This window comes from Linepithema humile, chromosome 7 (genome assembly GCF_040581485.1).
Source record: "Linepithema humile isolate Giens D197 chromosome 7, Lhum_UNIL_v1.0, whole genome shotgun sequence".
In the NCBI taxonomy this organism is placed as follows: domain Eukaryota; kingdom Metazoa; phylum Arthropoda; class Insecta; order Hymenoptera; family Formicidae; genus Linepithema; species Linepithema humile.
Genome location: NC_090134.1, coordinates 18,883,454 through 18,899,256, shown reverse-complemented (window position 1 = coordinate 18,899,256; position 15,803 = coordinate 18,883,454). Strand labels below are relative to the sequence as shown.

At 45.0% G+C, this 15,803-nt stretch overlaps 2 protein-coding genes across 5 annotated transcripts in view; one reads left to right on the top strand and one right to left on the bottom strand.

The window, feature by feature from the left end:
• Positions 1–15,803, bottom strand: part of tsl (torso-like) — a 311,116-nt gene that overhangs the window by 54,206 nt on the left and 241,107 nt on the right. The window lies entirely within an intron of this gene.
• The window catches only part of toy (twin of eyeless), an 80,040-nt gene that overhangs the window by 54,807 nt on the left and 9,430 nt on the right, over positions 1–15,803 (top strand). For 2 of the 3 annotated variants that reach the window (XM_012363213.2, XM_012363211.2), the window contains 5 exons: positions 3,142–3,394; positions 3,901–4,081; positions 8,391–8,667; positions 10,784–10,948; positions 11,385–11,467. In XM_012363213.2, coding sequence (XP_012218636.1) covers positions 3,142–3,394; positions 3,901–4,081; positions 8,391–8,667; positions 10,784–10,948; positions 11,385–11,467 — 959 coding nt within the window. The remainder of the gene's footprint in view (positions 1–3,141; positions 3,395–3,900; positions 4,082–8,390; positions 8,668–10,783; positions 10,949–11,384; positions 11,468–15,803) is intronic. The other variant, XM_067358617.1, reaches the window with a different exon arrangement.

The window sequence follows — 15,803 nt, the reverse complement described above, 5'->3', positions numbered from 1 at the left end:
TCCGGTTCTGCGGTATCTTCATAAATAAATTTTGATTAACTTCCACTTTACCGTCGAGTGCGAAATTTTGCTAAAACACTCTTGAGAATCGAATTACAAAGTCGACTCGCGCGAGGCGTCGACTCATCGCGTCCGTTCGCGCATCTTAAATATCGACGATCGTTTCCGCGCTTAAAGACCGCCTCTCTCGCTCGGCATGGAAAGATTCGGGGGATGTTTGGTGAGGGCGGCGGAGGGTGGCTCGGCCGAGCGGACGGAGTGAATCGACGGCGGCGGGCGAGAGGGGGAGCGTCGGGGAGGACGAGGGTGCCGCGACGTCGTGTGCCGGGGTTGCACAGGATGGGATTTAATCTGTGTCCCGTTTCACGCTCAGCCAAGTGGAACCTTTTTGCCTCACTTTGCGGCGCGACTCGCTTTTGCGCCGCACCGCCGCGTAGATTAACGCGAAATTATATATAAAGAATGTGTGCTGCCGGCGGGTGTGTGCACGGGTCGACGGCGTCGGACGATATTCGAGCCCTCTCGCCGACATCATCCCCCTCTGTCGGGGGTGGCCGCACCCCCTCGGGGGAGGATGGCGTGAGGCGAAAGACGGTGAGCGAAAGGGTGAATCTCGCGCGCGCATGTACGTGTGCAGCTAAGTCGTGCACACTTGTCCCCTTTGTAACGAATTAAACTTGTGAAAAACAGCACAGACTCATGCGCCGTCCCTTCAAAGGACGAGGCCGTCGCGACGCGTCCTCGCTTTGACCACCGCCTATTTTTAACGCAAGCCATTCGGCCGGAAGAGCGAAGCCGATTCGAATTGTGCGAGGTATCTTTCAATCGGATCTGTAAATTACGTGGTTTTAAATTAAAATGTGACAATTAAATCAATTGATAATAAATCAAAAGATTAGTACGAGAGACTCTATCTTTGGTAATTTAAATAATATTGAGATAATCAATTGCGAAGTAACGTGCGAGAATATATAATGAGGATTTTCATTTATAGACTCATTACGCATAGTTGATTTTGATACGAGATATGCTGAAATAAATCATAATTCGTGTTATCTTACGTTGCGCTATGCGATAGTTGCACTGCGATATCCGCGGATCTACGTGCTCTTATTAATTCGAGCAAGAGATGAATATTCATTAGTTCGTCACGAAAGAATTTACGGCGAAGAGTGTCGCTTTAATTGGTTCCAGGAAAATGTCTCACCCTTATCGTTATCGTCCACTTTCCGCCGCGCGTATAATGAAAAAGACTTTAGACCCATCGATGCGCGAAGTTTGCGGAAAGCAGCGACGGTCGTGATCGGCGAGGTCGATAACTGAAATACCTCCTGTGCAAAATCGCCAGCGTATTGTATCCTGATTTTCCCGGTCAATCCCGCCGTGAACAATGCATTTTGTTCGAATTATTTGACACTTTTTAAAGACGCAGTGGAATATCTCTCAATGTGTATTCGCCAAGTTTCGCCATTATTTCGTCGTAAGGCACGGAATTAAATACAGCTACAAAAAATCGGCGTTCCAGAAAAAAATTGTATTATTTCTCTCTTCTCGCATTCGCGAATCGCGGAATCCGGAATTGCTGCCGCGATAAAACGGAGAAGTAAGAAGCACGAAAATTCACCTCCTCGAAAATTTCCGCGACGCCTCGCCACGGGATTATTTGTAACAAGACTCTCGACTCCAATTTCTCACTCCTCGTTCTCCAGCGCCGTATTCCATCCCCGTTATTCCTTTCACCGTGCTTGGAGCTCGCTTAAAAAGCTTCGGTTATAATGCGGGGATGAAGCTGGAAAACCTTTCGTGGAATCATAGCCTGACGGACGTATCGTTGCCGACGGATAGTCGAGGATGAGAAAAACATCCGTCGGAGGCGGATCTGTATAAAATTTAATGGAACTTTTGGCCGCCACTTTTAAGGAACTCATAAAATAATTTTGTTTTAAAATATTTCTCATTATTTAAAAGTTTTAATCCGTTAAAAAAAATATGTTTTATGTAAACTACGACATAAAAAATTTTATAATTATACGATTAGTAACAAGTTGATTCAACGATTACGTTTGATATCTGTAAAATTTTTTAATTTCCGAAAAACCAACATTTATTTATTTTTGACATTTTTGAACAAAGCATTGAGTAAGCGCAACGAGCGCTGGATTTTCAATCTTCTCGGCGAAAATGAGGTATGACAGAAATGGCGGAAGGTCGGAAGGAAGCAGCACGAGAGGAAGAGACAGGCGGAGAGACAGCAAGTGAGAAAACGTGTCGTTATATTAAGTGATTTCGCACAGCGGCGGAGGCGGTGCGGGCTATTCAAGATTACATTCCGACTATTTCTTGTTGTTTTGCCGCGCCGCAAAAGCGGGAATTAATTAAATTCGTTAATTGCAAGATGCATTTAGCAACGCCGGCTCTTCTCGGGTCTTCCGTCGTCCGCACGCCGTCACGATTCGCCCTCTCGTTGCATCCTTTTCCTTGCGTCATGCCGCAAGGATTTAATAAAGTGGCGAGAAAAGCCGAAAGGTCCACTTTCGCGCTGAGACATATGCGAGAAGCGAAAGAGCCTTTCATCACGTAATATTTAATATTTAATATCTTACAAATTGTCTTTATTAATATTGCACCTTCCGAGCGAATCGAATGCATTCCATTTATGTACGCGCGTTACGCATTGCTTTATCGTGATTATTACAATTTCTGAAGCCTCTCACACGTGTGAGAGATGATTGAATTACGTACCATATATCTATTCGTTATCCCTGCCATTATCCCCTCACGTCGCAATTACCGTCGTCGCCAATATCAGGGCGCGTTGCACGCGGCTATATTTCCGTTTCGACGCTTCCTCCGGCGCGCGATGCACGCAGGTAACGTTCGTAATAAGGTACACGGTAGCGAATTAATCGGCGCGCAAGGGTCAAACTGATCTTCGTTACGTGACATCCGCAGGGCGACGGAGCGTGTGATCGCGATGCAAACATCTCCCTTGGTGTTCAATCTGACGCTTCGGATCCGGGCGACAGGCGCGAGCGCTAATTAGACTAATAAGAACGCGTTCGGTGCGCGTACTCTCCGCCTGTTTACCAATCAGATGTTCTGGCGAAGTGACGTACACGTTGCGCGCGTTTTGATTCACAGAGGAGGACTTGATGCACGGGGGTGGCGCGGGTATTGGCGGGGGTTCTATGGTCGGACAGAACTCAATATTTGGGTGCTCGGCTGCAGGACACAGCGGGGTTAACCAGCTCGGTGGCGTTTACGTCAATGGCCGACCGCTGCCGGACTCCACGAGGCAGAAGATCGTCGAGCTGGCCCATAGCGGGGCCAGACCGTGCGACATATCACGCATACTGCAGGTCAGCAATGGATGCGTCTCCAAGATCCTCGGCAGGTAAGTGGTCACTGCGTGTCGATTTCTCGAAATCGTCCATGTGCGCGTGAAGCAAATAAAAAATTCTGCGACAATTGCCTGGTAACATCCATCAATTGGATTAAATAGTCACAAGACACAACCGTTGCACAACAGCATTGTATTTCCTCGATACAGTTGCGTAAAACGCGTCGCTGCATGATACATTTGCAGGAAAATTCGCAGAATTTTCTCCTATTTTTAATGATTTTATTGTTACTCGCAGACATTTTAAAATAATTGGATATATAAAATAACGAGCAAACGCTGCACTTCAATTTTTCGCGTAGTTATATCTCTGTAATTATAACGTCATGGTTCTCGTCAAAAGAAACTGCGGAATATTAATAAAAGCTTTTATCCAATAATATACCTTTTATAAAGTCTCTCGTATTTTTTTCAATAACCGTACCACGTGTTTAAAAGGCTCGCCACGATGTATAACATTAACATGCACCAAGCGAAAATAACAATCACCCCTTTCGCAGGTATTACGAGACTGGCTCGATCAAGCCGCGGGCGATCGGCGGTAGCAAGCCACGGGTGGCGACAACACCTGTGGTCAACAAAATCGCCGATTACAAACGAGAATGTCCCTCGATCTTCGCCTGGGAGATTCGCGACCGACTTTTGCAAGAGGGCGTTTGCAATAACGACAACATACCGAGCGTAAGTGAAAGCATCAAATTATCAGGCGTGTCTCTCAGCCAGGCTCTGGCGGTCAATTAATTAGCAAATTCTTCAGTTCAACATTTCGCTCGAGTATCGTGCATCAGAACGAATCGCATCTCGGGCGTATTTAAATGCACAGGCTGTAGATTTTAGTTCCTCAAAATCGCACGCGCGTCTCTCGCATAGATTTATCGCACCCGCGCGCGAATAAATTTCCCGCTGTGTCGGCGCCATACCGGGCCATTGATTGGACACGGTATAAGTTTACGCGTAATCCGCCGTCGACTTATCGTGACGCGCAGCCGGTCGGGTGTACTTACCCGTCGGATCCGGCCACTCGACCCTAATCAAAGTCTCGTCAATGCGATCGGCTGGGTGGGGTAATCGGTCCATTACGCGGACCTCGGCATTGTCCACCCTCCCGGCCGCTGATCGCCCTTCTTCGAAGAATCCTCTCCGTCCGCCCGTCCGTCCGTCCGTCTACCAAACATCCTGTCCACATCCCTTGCCCCCCCGATCGACCGCACGGAATATCCTCGACGGTCGATCGTCCTCGTCTGATTTCTTCGAGAACGCTCTTCCCTCCCGCCAGCGCTTCTCCTATCGGCTGTCCGTCAGGAATACCGAAGGGGATGGCACGCGCGCAAGTCGTTATCCATCGGCTCGTGGAGCAACCGCGCTTTCTTGCCGGCGTGCTCGTAGGAACTGCCGAATGAGGAAGGTTGATGGGGGATGCTGGGGGTTTCAGAGTGATCAATCAGCGCGCCTAGCACGAGCTTCTGTCGTCGAGCGTGTAATACGTCGGTCAAAAGCGAGGTTACATCTGAGAATATTATGTTCCACAGAGTGTACTTTATTTTATTAGATTTAATATTTATTATATTTTCCTTCCTTAAGAGAGACAAAACTCCGTTCCATTAATGACGCTTGAATTTATTTTTCACGCTCTTCATAGTAAAATTTGGAATCCGGAGTCAATGGCACGTAGTTCTTGAGATAATCAGTGAACAGAGAATCTATAATTGTTTTCGCACGTAATCGCAAAGCAGGAGAAGGAGGGGAGGGGAACGTTGTTTGATCGACAGATTCTTCTCTCGATCGTTTCGATCTCGTCTACTGGTAGATTGCTGGTAGCGTTGGCGGTAGCGTTGGCTGTTGCGGCTGGTACACATCGCACCGGGGGTTGGTGCCGGGGACGCGACGGGGGTTAGTCGGCGGCGAGAGCGGACGGGAGCGGGTAGAATCAGGGTGAATGGGATCAGTTAAGCGTGTTGCACAATTATTCGTGTCCGGTCGCGCGTGTAATGGCCTGCATCGACGCTGCGGCTGTTGTGCGGCGAGAGTGGAGCGGTACGGAGCGTACAGCCGGAATCTCTCTCTCTCCCGGCATCCAGGCTGGATAGATGGTTTGATGACGGAGAGCCTGGTCCAGGAGTTAGCCGGGGCTAACTCGTCTCGAAACGTCGCTTCCGCTATCCGCCTGTTATTATCTCGTAGCGTTGGGACGAGCCGAGACAGCGAGAATTACGTATGCTCGATGAGCTCTGGACGTAATAGATGTGATCGGTGAAAAGTCGTTGAAAATCAATATTTTCCCACGCCCGAGCGTCCTCGCGAGGAATTGAATTCAAGCGAGGATCCTACCTCTTTCCAAACCTTTCAACCATCTTCATCGTGTCACGATGGCCGTCACCGTGGACTAAACGAGTTTACGAAGCTTCAGTGTTATCATACTATCGAAAGCAAAAATGCACCCGTGCATAATCAAACGATCGCACTCTCCAAAGTCAGCGTTCTTCGTCTTTAATCTAACCGGCTTTGATAAAGAAGCGTACCGCGCACCACTCCAACGACGATGTTGTCTCCGCGTCGCCTGGCCATTATTCCGTCAATTTTAAGTGAAACTACGCGAGAAGGATCGGCTTTGCGCGCTCATGCCACTCTTGTCGAAGCTCGTCGACCTCGTAATTAAGAAGCAGCACCGCTCGATATCCGACGTCCGCTGTATTAATGGCGTATATATATCCGGCTGCTAAACCCAACGATTGCGAAAGGGTGCGGAGTACGGGGGTCGACGTGCGTATGGAGCGCGCCGAGGACCATTATGTACAAGTTGAGAGCGCGACGCTTGGATCCCTGTGCTGTACGCCGGCTCGTTATAACTTTAGAGTTAGCCAGTGGCTCGGTCGCGGGCGCAAGGTGAAGAAGACGGCGAGGACGACAACCGTGGATCGGAGAGAGACGGGGAGACCGCGGTGGAGACCGTTTTATGTAATAATAATTGGACGGCGGTGTCCTTTCATCTGGATACGACCTCCGGTTCCCCCTTAGCCGGGCGCGGGAGGACGAAAAAGAGGAAGAAGGATCCCCGTGCAAGGGACGATAGATGAGACGGCGAGGGGCGGACAATCGGTGCGCAGCGACGACGACGGAAATGATTCTGCGACGACGAGTGGCTGCGGTCGCGAGATTTTACAAAGAGCCGCGCCCCGACCCGCCGGTCCGTTTCGTCCTTGTATCTCTCTTTTCCTTCCATCCATCATAAATGGATGACTGAGATATCCCATGCATAGGGATACATTGCGAGTCATTAATATTAAAAAGTGGCGCAACATTTTGTCTGAGCTATTCGTTTTCTTCTTTCATACTGAAATCGTGATTGGGTTAATAGCTTTGGGATTATAAATGAAGATGTAAACATTGTCAATCAAAATTAAGCTTTAGACCTATAAATTAGGCATATTAATAACGATACGCGATATTATTTTAATCGTTTTATTAGCTAAGTGTTTGTTGATTTAGAGCATTCGTCTTTTGTTTGTTTTTTCTTTTCTCTTGTTTTGCCATCTTCGTATCATCTCGCGTCACCTTTCTTCTATTTTACATCTTTGCTTCTGTAATACTTTATTTAGCACCGACAGTATCATCTTATATTTTTATGAGTAAGTTAAGTAGAATACAATTTACTGAATGAACATAGTTTGCACGTTATTCGAAATAAAACAGCCGTATTTTTCAAAGTATTAGTGGAGAACCAATATTAAAAGTAGGAAATTATCGCATTTCTTCAAAAGTTCGTTCGAAAGTAAGTTTCGCGCATTCTTATTTCCGCTTTGCTATGCAGTAATTTGTTAAATTTATTATTCCTATTATTAAATTAAATAATAGATTTATCGTCTTGTGAGAATTTAACATAAATATTATTTGGAATAAAATATAAGTATTCTAAATAATAATTTTCTTATAATCCACCATTTTATATTTTACAAATATTTAAATATAACACACAATTTAGACATTATACGTATCATGATAAGAGCATAAGCATCGGCAGAATGCGAAATAAAGAAAATCCGTTTTTTGCCGCATATCGCTGCGTCAATTTTTTGTCGAGTATTTTGCGTTTTGAAAATCCATTATGATCACACATGCGTACGTGTGACGCGCATAAGCTGTATATAACTATTACGCTATTACGGAACCACGATCAGCTGATCAGCTGGCAAGGTCGAGCGAGAATGCGTTGCTTTATAGGCCGGTCTTGTCTTAGCTCGAGATCACTCAGGATGTAATTGTTACAAGTCGATGTAACTATCAATAACTTCATAAAGAGACGCGGTGAATTAACGCAAGTATCACTTACAATATCTGAGACTTTATGACACCGATCTGTTTATTTCGCACAATTGATTTACAAGACATTAATTAATTGCAAAAATAATATTAATTCTTTCAATACGGCAGCATAAAAACGCGAAACTATCACCACTTACCGATGTGCCGCGAATAGATTAAGATGCAAAGTGAATATTAAAGTTCCTGAACAAAGGACGAATTTACCGCTTCGGAATTTGTCATTAAACGCATTCATATTTCCGCGCTTTGCTATGCAGTTCGCTAACTAGCTAAATAATTGAATCACCACGAATGGTCATTTACGTAGAATATATTTTCTATAATTGTCAAATTTTTTATAATTCGTTATTTTATATTTTACACAATTGTACACATATACCTGTTATAGGAGCATATACGCAAAACATAAAAATCTGCGAAATACGCAAAACGGAAGATTTATTTTTGTTGTACGCCGTCACATTAAATTTTATGAATGAACGAGATGCTCATCTGTGCGTGGCGTATGCAAAGCTATTATGTAATTATTACGCAACTACGATCAGTTGATCAGCAATGACATTGTCATAAATTAGTTGCACGATTTACAATCCGTTCTTGATTGTAGTAGGATTAAATTAATAGGTGACTCGAATATTAATTCTCAGTGGAAATTTTATTCTTTTCGCAGGTGTCATCCATTAACAGGGTACTCAGGAACCTGGCCTCACAGAAAGAGCAACAGGCGGCCGCGGTGCAAGCGCATCAGGGCGCCGAGAGCGTCTACGACAAGCTGAGAATGTTTAACGGACAGGCAGCAGGCTGGCCGCCGGCGTGGTACTCGGCGACACCTTCCCATCATCCCCTCGCCACGGGTATTCCAACCGCGGCAACTCCCGGATCCGGCCAGACTCTTCTGCCTGGTAGCCAGCTTCACGGGCGCGACGATTCTCTGCTCAAGCGAAGCGGTAAATTCTAATTTACTTTGCGTCAATCACTATAAAATGCTCGCGAAAGTATTAAGATTTGCTTTGATAACTGTTTACACATCTTACCAACATGTCTAACATTTATTTTTCTTTCCGTTGTGTGTACTAATTTAATTAATTTACTTCATCTTTCAAATAATAAGTGAAGTTTATGAAATATTTAGAAAAGAAAGTGCTTTTATGTCATAAGTGATTATAATAATTGGAAAAATAATATTTAGAATGTAATTATTTTTTATAAATGTAAATTTAAAGAGGTTCATTTTTAGATTAAAACATCGATCAAAATTTAGACAAACGGATGTTTGCATTTTAAAGATGTAGAATATATATGATATCTCGCTTTCAGAGATGTCTTCGTACTATTATATTCTGTCTACGCGCATCATATCTTACTCTATTCACAAGGATTATACGTTGCATTGTGTGACTCCTCGACACCTCACACAATGCGCATGTACGTATGCGGTCGAGTGGGGAAAAAGGATCCGTCGTGCAGAGTTATAAGTCTAATAGGATCACAGAAATCGGGCCTGCGGCTCGGCTCTTAGCCAGAATCGGTCCACGGATGACGAAACCAGATGCGGCCGCCCTCAATAGACAGATTACGTAAACCGCGGTAGAGTGACAGGTAGAAAAGGTGCTTTCATTGGCACCGTGTTCTCCGAGATGTACCATCGTCAATGCCTCTTCGCGAAATTTGCGAATTTATCGGGTTTTCTAATCATGTCTAATCATTTCGACGAAAATAGGAATTTTTAAATTTTTATCTATGAACCTAACATACCTGATCGAATAAAATGATCTATTATGTGAATAATGTTTTGCATTTAAAAAATGAAAATGATACGGTTTCACTTATTAACGTCAATAATATGTAGTATCGGAACTGACATTAACGAATAGAAAAATGAGATAAGTAATTAATTCGAAAATACGCGCCGGTGAAAAGGAATGCTTTAAACACGTCGCCACTCGTAGGTGGTGGTTTATACTTCGCTGAGCACGTCCAAGTGCCGCTGAGTGCACGCTCGGATGCACAGGAACGCATCGAACGGTCGATCGCGGCCACTTTTGCCGAAGCGGCATTAAGCGGCTGGATCGTAGAGAGCATCGGCTAATCTCCTCTCTTTCTTCGCCGAGCGTGCGTCGTCACCTAGAAAATTAAAGCCAACGATCCGTCTGCAGCGGACTGCCGAGGATCGTCCCCAGTCTGGTCGTTACGCGCAGGGGTGTTCGCGAGGAGGGGAAGGTGGGTTACGCGGAAAGGAGGAGGACGAGAAGAGTAGAAGGGGGGAGGGTGACGGTTAGGGCGATGAGGCAGGCAGGAAGAGCGGAAAGGAGGGAGGGAGGCGGTGTTTGGGGTGCCGGTATTTCTAGTCGAGGGGGTTTTGCAGGGTCGAGTCCAATTGGGGGTTGCGCGGGGGTTGAGATGAGCGAACGAGAAAGCGAGCAGCTGACGAGCGAACGGTACATATATATATATATAGGTATGTATATACATATATATATATATATGTATGTACATATCTATGTACGCGAGCGTAAGGGCGTGCGTATATATGTACATCTCTCCACCGCCGTACGGAGGAACGGACACGAACAGAGCGGCGGCACGGAGGGATGCCGAGAAGATACCAGGAGGAATGGAAAGAGACGAGGGTGCGGTGCGCGGAGGCGGAAAGTAATCGCGGCCCACGAGGGTTGACGAGGGCTACCTTCGCGCGCGATACGAACCGACGCGCACCAGCGCGAGACGCGACCCCGAAGACCGACCGCGCGCGCCTGAGCACGCGACGGTGTCTAGGAATCTCGAGAACGCCGGATCGCGTTACAGAATCGATCGGTTGACACATCGCGAAACTGGGGCCTCTTAATTAACTGCTTGTCACAGGAACAAGTGTCAAAGATTTTCGACAGCTGAACTGTATATGTTTAAGTCGTTGAATGAAAAAGATTAATGCAGTATATTTAATACTGCTTGCAAAGTTTTTGTGATATATTTTAATTCTGTCACATAATCGTAAATACGGAAGATATTTTTAAGATTATTGAAATAACAGATTGAAAAGAAAGCAATTAATTCTTGTTCCAGACACTGGTTCTCTATTGTCGCATCAGCAGGAGACAACTTCGGACGGTAATTCGGAACACAACTCCTCCGGCGATGAGGACTCGCAGGTGCGGCTAAGGCTGAAGAGGAAATTGCAGCGCAACCGAACTTCCTTCTCTAACGAACAAATAGATAGCCTCGAGAAAGGTCAGTACCAAAGGACAATCTAGAAAGTTATCAATTTATCAATCTAGAAAGTTATTAATTTTGGCAAACTATTTAGCCTTTATGCACCTTCTCCGAGAAACGACGCAACATACTCGCTTTCTACTGCAGATTCTTTGAATATTGTTTCTAAATTTAATTGCACGCAATCTAGTGTTTGTAATTTTTAGTATTAATGATAATAAGACATCTCGATACTTGCATATCAAATTAAAACTTTCTGGCTCGCAATGCGAGGGCTATCGATACTCCGACATCGAGATGATATTCTTCTCCGTTTCGGTCTCCGATATTCGCCGGTCGGGAATGCACGAGTGCACAGAATGCACGATGGCCGGCGAGCACCGCGTATCGCGATAATTAATGCCGACGACGTGGCTAAATAACGAGCACTTGTTGCAAACTGGTTTCGTTTCAGAATTCGAGCGGACACATTACCCGGACGTGTTTGCACGAGAGCGTCTCGCCGAGAAGATCGGATTACCTGAGGCACGTATCCAGGTGAGTGTGAATGTGCGAATGCGGCGTGTGTGCGCTTCCTCTACCGACATTCGCTCCACCCACCTGTCTCCCTCTCTCCAACCCTTATAACCCCTTCCCTCCCTCGCTCGTTTTCCCCGGGCGCGTCTTTCTCTCTTCTTATTCCGTCCGTTCCTCCCGGGAGGGTCGACCGGCGTAAGTGCGACGACGCCCTTTCATTAAATGCTTTTAACGTGTGACCACGTGGTCGTACGTGGGGAACATTAAACACCTCCGACGGTGTGCTTGAAGCCGCCCCCGAGACTCCCAATGGGATTTTGTCACCTCTTTCGCCCGCTGCTTCGCTGCCATTTACATATTCTTACGTGCGCGCGCGAGATTTCTCCCGTCAATTTGCGATGCGTAGGCGAATATATGATTTATTTATTTGTCAACTTAATTTTGAAAATATGCTGAATGCTAAAATATACTTATATTCTCTTCCGATATGTTAATTCTAACAATGAGAATTATGTATATTATTATGCTGTACTTTGGCCGTCTCAGATTTTAAAGATTTATTTTCGGATAAATTAAATTTTAATGAACGACACAAAAATATAAAAAATTCAGATATATATATATATATATAAAAAGCTAAACATTCTATTGGGTTGAACATCATGAAACGATAGTTGAATGTCGGCCGACATTCTGAACAAGTTGGAAAGTTTGACAAACCCGAAGAATCTTTGATTGCGCCGAGAAAGTCAAGAATCACGGAAAACGGGAGACAGAGCCCCGACAGACCAGGATCACGCTCATTTAAATTATAAGATCAGGAAAACTCGCAAAACTTCAATTCGCATTTAAAGCGGACGGTACCGCCGCAGCGAGTCCTTATTCGTGTCCTTCTAAAGTTTCCGCGAATTCTTCGTTCGTCCTCGCTTTTCTGTGAGTTAACATTCTTCCTGTGACGTAACAAAGTCTGCAACTGGCATGCAGGAAAATTACGATAATCAAAGTAAATGGAACATAAATTGAAATTTTTACATAAAAAATCAAATAGTTTAAGGATTTAAGAGATTTCTTAATATATGTGCATCAAGATGCTTCTGAAATATCAAGACGTCTTTATAATGTGCGTCTCTTATAAATGCTCGTTTCGCCTGAAAGTCTTGTCAGAGTCAACGGATTACATCATGCATTCTATATTAATCCGTTATATTGTTCGCTGTATTGTTTCACGAATAGCTCGAAAGCTGCATTATAATTCTGCCGGTTGAAATTAAATTTCCACGTTTATATATACGTACTGTCACAATAAGCTATTCTAAATAATTATTAGAAACGCGGAAATGTTATTTTCAGTGTCATTAAGCTCTTGTATGCAAACATTTCCACGACATATGATGCTTTGTTGCTGTTCAACAACAACTTCCGTTCCAATAATACCTCTTACTTTTTAATCACAGAAAGGGTGCAAAACACCGTGTTGTGTAATTATAATTAATATTAACGTCGAACCGCTAGTACATAGCCTTATCGAACATTGTTTGGGCACGCTCACCCTTCACCTCTCATTGCCTCTCACCTGCATCATAGGAAGAGACGAGGGAGGGTCGACGAAGTGGCCGGCGGGGATCAGTGTGGTGGTAGTAACCAGGCGCGCTGCGTTATGTGGACGTACAAACAGTGCAAGACCATGTTGACGCATGTTTTCAAGCCTCGTTGGCTGGTATTGATCTTGCTAAGTGCAGGAAACCGGGAGTTCCGGCGCGGGTGGGAAAAGGAGAAGTTTGGCGAGAAAGAGGTAGAAGAAGAGGAGGAGGAGGAGAGAGAGAGAGAGAGGGAGAGAAAGGAAGACCGAACGAGAGAACGTGCGGAACCGAAAGAGGGAGAAGACAAAAAGATAGTCGAGCTTGGTCGGCGAGGACGAAAGAGGGAATCGCGGAAATCGCCGAGTTAGACCGATTGCCGGACGATCTTTGAATGACGAGGTGCGCGTACTAGAAGAGAGAAGAGCCGGTGCTCTAATGAAACACAAAACGCGTCACGCGGCATGATACGGCGCGGTATGGCGCGGCATGTAAACGCGACGGCCCGCCCGGAGTCGCGAGGGATCGCGCGGAAGGCCTAAGAGGGTTCTCGGACGCAACCATGGCAACCATCGCGTCCCCAGGGAGGTCGCCCTCCGATTGGCCCGTCCCTCGCTTTTCCGCCTATATACCCTCGGCCACGGCCATGAGATTCGCCACGCCGCCACGTCGCCGGCCGATTATCATCCGCGGCGTTCCCTAAGTCGACCTCGTACGAGCGCGATGGCCGATACGCTGCGAGGATTAAAGCGGGATTTTTCTCCGACGCGCTTTCGAGGGCGCGCCGAGTGAAACGGGTGCAAAAAATAAAGCGTAAAATTGGACGTTAGGTATGCGAGGGAAACTGTCTGGCGTTTCGACTCGCATCGTCGGCATCGTCGGCTACTTTTTGGCGAGAGAGAGAGAGAGAGAGAGAGATGTTTATTTCCTACACATTTGCATCTTCTTTTTCTCGGTCCGAGTAAGAGATATCCGCGGAGTATCTACGCGACAGTATCGTACGCTCCATTAGTTTCCGAAAGCGCCGACGAGACGTGCAAACCGGCACGTATTTCTTGCGCTTCCACATCGGCGCGTCGTGAATTTGCCGAAGGTCGGAAGGTTTCAAGGCCGGAAACCGGTCCCCGCCGCATTACGGCCATTGACGAGACTCGAAGGAGAAGTGGGTTCTTCGAGTAACACTAAGGACCGAGCGCGTGTTCGGATCACGGACTCTCGCACGGATCGATTCGGACGAGTTTTCGGGACGAGGGAGGACGAGTTTACGAGGGACGATGGTATTGGGCGGAAGGAGCTTGCTGCGGGCGAATGGCAGATATTTGACGGTGGGGTGGTCGAACACGATTTGCTGCGCCAATGGGAGGACAGGAGGATGGAATTTATTTTTTGATTCAATCGAGGACCCTCGCCGTGCTCGTAGCGCGCGACGTTATACGTGAGATTGCGGAAGGCTTGTATTTCTACGCTGATGACATTTCTTTCCGCTACGAAAAACATCCCCCTTTTTTTCCGTATCGCACACGCGGGTAATTCGTTACAACCAAAATCGACAGAAATGGAAATTGCCGTTATTGCTTTGTCCTCTGTTTTTATTTGCGCGCACTAGCACGCGGAAATATGCGGATCTCTGTTTCGAAAACTTGTCCCGTAATTGCATCTGCTGCATTAAATATAATTTATTAGAATCGGATCTCTCGATTAATGATCGATTCGTTTGTTGACTGCATGAATAAAAGTCGCGCGATATTCACCAATTAAATGCAATATTTTGAAATACGAGTAAAATTTGCAAAAATAATATTTGGAAAAAAAGTAACATTTGATCCTACAAAATAGCATTACTGCTTTGATCTGATAAGCATTTACTTTCTTACTCAGATTCTGCTTTGACGATTTAGATACATTTCATATTCAATATTAAAATTTACATCTCGAATCAATTTATTAAAATTACATTTTTTCCGAAATATTTATGAGCTATAATTAAAAAAAAAATTTTTGAATTTGATTTAAAATATCTTTAGATATTCGGTTCAAAATCCTTATTATAAGTCAAAGGATTATAATATTCTTTTTTTAAGAAAGAAAAGCATTTTTGAAATAAAATTAACGCATTGAACAGAATTACAACATATATAGTAGAAAAAAGTCTTACGATAAAGTCAAATGCATGGTTCATGGATTGTTCTAAGCGCTGGCAAGAAAAAACCGATATATCGAAGGGGACGAATCCTCTTATCGCTGAGAGGAATCACAAAAATCAGGAAATCCGTGCAAGCGTAGCATAGAACTTAAGCCTCGATATATTGTACGAGCTTACGTCATGTTATTCGAAACATTATCGACATAGTGAAGAAACAATCATTAAAAACACTCTTAGCATCCTCTCTTTATCCGTCACAAACATTTTAACGTAATCTATGTGCTTTTTCTTTCCTTTAATTATAGTTCTGCAAAGTAAAAAGAAAATCGATTGAATAAATATTAAAGTTAATCGACGTTTCAAAAAACGAATAGCATTGAGGGGAGATTGAAATAATTGCGGACTTTGTATTGATACTACTGCTGCGACTGCAGCCGTATGTTATCGAGTTTAATGCGTTTTATAGTACAACCAGATGCTTGAAAAGAGACGTGTGTAAATGCGCCGCAGCAAAGGGGCGGCAGGCAGGTAGAAACGTGTGTAGAGAGGATACGCGAAGAGAGAACAGAGCGGAAGGCTATATACGGGAAAGGACCAAGCGAGCAAGAGTAACTCAATTTCCCGTCTGACAACTGCT